Genomic DNA, 3,334 nt, shown 5'->3' with positions numbered 1-3,334 from the left:
TGACAAAAAAAAAAAAAAAACATAATTTAACACCTCAAGTACTACCAAATCAACATGACTAATGTAATGTATAGTATATTGCAATTAAAATTAATGTTGCTGTGCAATTGCCTTTCTATTTAGTTTCATATTGTTGAGTGGTGCTAAGTTTAGAGTACAGGGTGGTTTTAGGTTCTAAAACACATTTTAGTGTCATTTTATACCTTGAAAAGGGTAAAAAAACGTTTTTCAAAACAATATACTGTAAAAATGTTACAGGAAAAGACTGTAAAAAATGCTATAGTAAAAACCCCGTTAATAAGTCAACTGAATTATTACTGTACTGTCAGCTGTAAATATAAATGGTTTAACATTGATTTATTTGTAATTTACTATAAAATACTTAATTTGCTAGTAAAACTATGAATTATATAATTTATGGTGAAAAGCAATAGAACATTCCCATAAGTCGCTATATGACACCGCATATATTTATAATGTATTAAAATAGTTATTAGAGTATTCACATTTTCATAAACCAGCCAAAAAAAGGTTTAATATTCAGAATATGTCTTTTTAAATAGAATGTCCTAATCCAGCAACACGTTTTTCCACTGAAGCATTTATTGTAAAAGTCTGGGAAGCTATAACAATGACTTAGTTTCCCGGTGGACTGTTAAATGCCTGCACTCCCAGAACTCCCAGTCCCAGATACTGCATAAAGTTTGAATAGCAGTAGCAGTAGAGCTTTTTAATGCCATGTCAGCAACGTGGGCTATTTTCATGGAAAGAACTGAGTTACACATAAATACAGTAAAATAAAAACAAACAAAAAGAAAAATACAGCCCTTATTATTATGCAAGATGTTTCACATTTACATTAGAAGATAAAACTTCTAAAATGTTTTTCTAGGCCTAGTAAAAATCTTCCTTAAGACCTTAAGTGAGTTTACTGAATAAAAATATTGTCTACTTGGATTAAAAGCAGGACAGTCCAATGGAAATGGACTTTAATGGAAAGGGGGGTCTTGCAGAACATAACGTTGGGTCTTCACCTTTTTGGCAAATGCATGAGTCAATCTTGTGTAGGGTTGCAAAAAGGTGGAAAATTTCCAGTAAATTTCGGAAACATTCCAGGATTTTTTTTTTTGGAATATTCCAGGGATTTTTGGAAAGTTTCCGGAAATTTACCGGAAATTTTCCACCCCTTTGCAACCCTAATCTTGTGCATAAAGTTTGTGGCTTTGAGTAATCAGTATTAGTAGTGATCAACTGGATTGGCATCTTTATGGTTAAAGACAATATACATTTGATACAGAATGCAGAAATGCAGACATAAAATAAGTAAAAAGGAATAAACCAAGTTTGAAATGCCAGACCAAGTTAAATGGTTCAATCAGTCAATCAAAACTTTCTTAAATGCACATTCCTGGTCATATTGTGCATTATTCATTGGTGGATATTATTCCAAAGAAAATATTGTTAGTTATATCTTTCAATATAAATAAGAATTTGTTCTCCTTTAAAAAAAAAAAAATTCCATGTCATCACAGATTTGGCAAGCTCACAATCGGTCTGTATCATCATTTAGGTACATAATAGCCACTTCACCATCTAATCAATTCCTGATAAATAATATCATATCTTGTCTCAAATATCCAATTTCACCCAGTAACCTGTCAGAGTGCAGTGTTAACGTCACCCTTATGTTTACAGCCCATCATGCTTTACCTCATAATTCAATCACAGCCCTCAGTAACAATAGCCCTTTCTCTGGTGTGCTGCTTCAACAGGTACCTCATGCCTCTTTTCCCTCGTCACAGCTTCCCAGAGGTTTACGTGAAGCAGTCACACAGAGGTCAGCAATGGCTGAACTGAAAATGACCCTTTCCTCTTACAGCCACCACCTGGCACCGCAGCGTACAAATGGAGAACAGCAGAAGGAGGGGGAAAGACAGAAAGCAACAGAGTCTGTAGAGAATGACAAACACTAAAAGAGGAAGAAATGTACTTGAGATGAACCTGGACATATAGAGATCTGTGAAAACAATCAATTCAGCCACTTTTAGGCAACTCAACCAAAGTTAGTGGGCTAAAATTAAAATATGTCACTCTGCTGGTTCACATTAAAAAGACATTTCTGATATCGGATATAATTTACTCTAGTTTAGTTTCTGAAACTATTACAAACACATAAAAATTGGATAATCAGCTATTTAGCATGTTGGCATAATATTAAAAAAAAACTGGCATCTAACATTCAAAACCAAACTTTAAATTTGAGTTTGCACTGATATCATGTTCATCATGTTCCAATCACAGAGATTTCAGGAGGCAAATTCACGTATTGAAATTCACATATAGAAATAACCAATCAATACACTGTGAAGAATGTTATCCAAGCAGTCTAACTGGATAGTCAGTACGAGTGTATTATTATTCATGGCGCCAGCCAAATGTTCACAACAAAGGTCAGAGGTCAAAACTGGAATACACAATCCTGGAATGCAACACGAAATTCCAAGCTCAATCTGAAAGCAGAAAAATGCTGCCTGCCTAAAGTGATATACAGAAGCCGGAAGGCATCAAATCTTTGGTTGCATTCAGTCGTGTAAGATGCTGGTCAGATGTACTCTTCACTGGCAATGATATCTCACAATCCTGAGGTTTGATTATTATTATTATTTTTTTTTTTCAAAAGAGAACTGCTTTTAGATCAATTTATGTGATGTTACAGCTTGAAGCAAAATTACAGCTTCTTTTGATTTCGGACACAGCAAGTGTTTACAGACTTGGTTGAATGGGATTGGAGGATGTGTCATTGCATTTCACTCAGCAAATTTAGTAATTACAAGTATGGCAAACACAAACACAACACAACATTTATATCTGCACAAATACATATTAAGCAACATTTTGTTTGTTGAACCACAGTGCAAAGCAATGGATTGGAGATGATAGGAAGCCCCCTGGTGGACATTTGATGTTGACACACTATAACCTGGGTTGACAGCATAGACTGACAGCCACACAGGCATCAAATAGTGATATTTCTTAACTTAGAAATCTGTCATAAATTCCTTTTAACGTTTTTTATTAAAAACGAGCATAGCAAAAGTAAATTAATCAACAACAAAAAAGAGAACTATAGTTTGATCTAACCCACAATTTACAGATTCTTCGTTTAAAAATAAATTGACCTTACCTTGCTCCTCTGCATCCAATAGATCACCACAGAAACCTGCATTGAGAAAATCATAAAATTATATACAGTTTGCATAGTTATAAATGTAGACACAGAATGTCCCATACACACAACAAAACAGACATATGAAACATACTTTGTTTAAAAAAT

General features: G+C 34.0%; 1 protein-coding gene across 1 annotated transcript in view; it reads right to left on the bottom strand.

Annotated features, from left to right (window-relative positions):
• Positions 1-3,334, bottom strand: part of LOC107721088 (nuclear receptor subfamily 6 group A member 1-A) — a 117,367-nt gene that overhangs the window by 110,542 nt on the left and 3,491 nt on the right. Inside the window, exon 2 of the mRNA XM_016528945.1 lies at positions 3,185-3,220. Within this exon, the coding sequence (XP_016384431.1) occupies positions 3,185-3,220 (36 nt within the window). The remainder of the gene's footprint in view (positions 1-3,184; positions 3,221-3,334) is intronic.

This window comes from Sinocyclocheilus rhinocerous, unplaced genomic scaffold, assembly GCF_001515625.1.
Source record: "Sinocyclocheilus rhinocerous isolate Xijiao unplaced genomic scaffold, SAMN03320098_v1.1 scaffold451, whole genome shotgun sequence".
Lineage (NCBI taxonomy): Eukaryota > Metazoa > Chordata > Actinopteri > Cypriniformes > Cyprinidae > Sinocyclocheilus > Sinocyclocheilus rhinocerous.
Note: the sequence above shows the minus strand (reverse complement) of the source record. Positions and strands in the feature narration are given on the sequence as shown.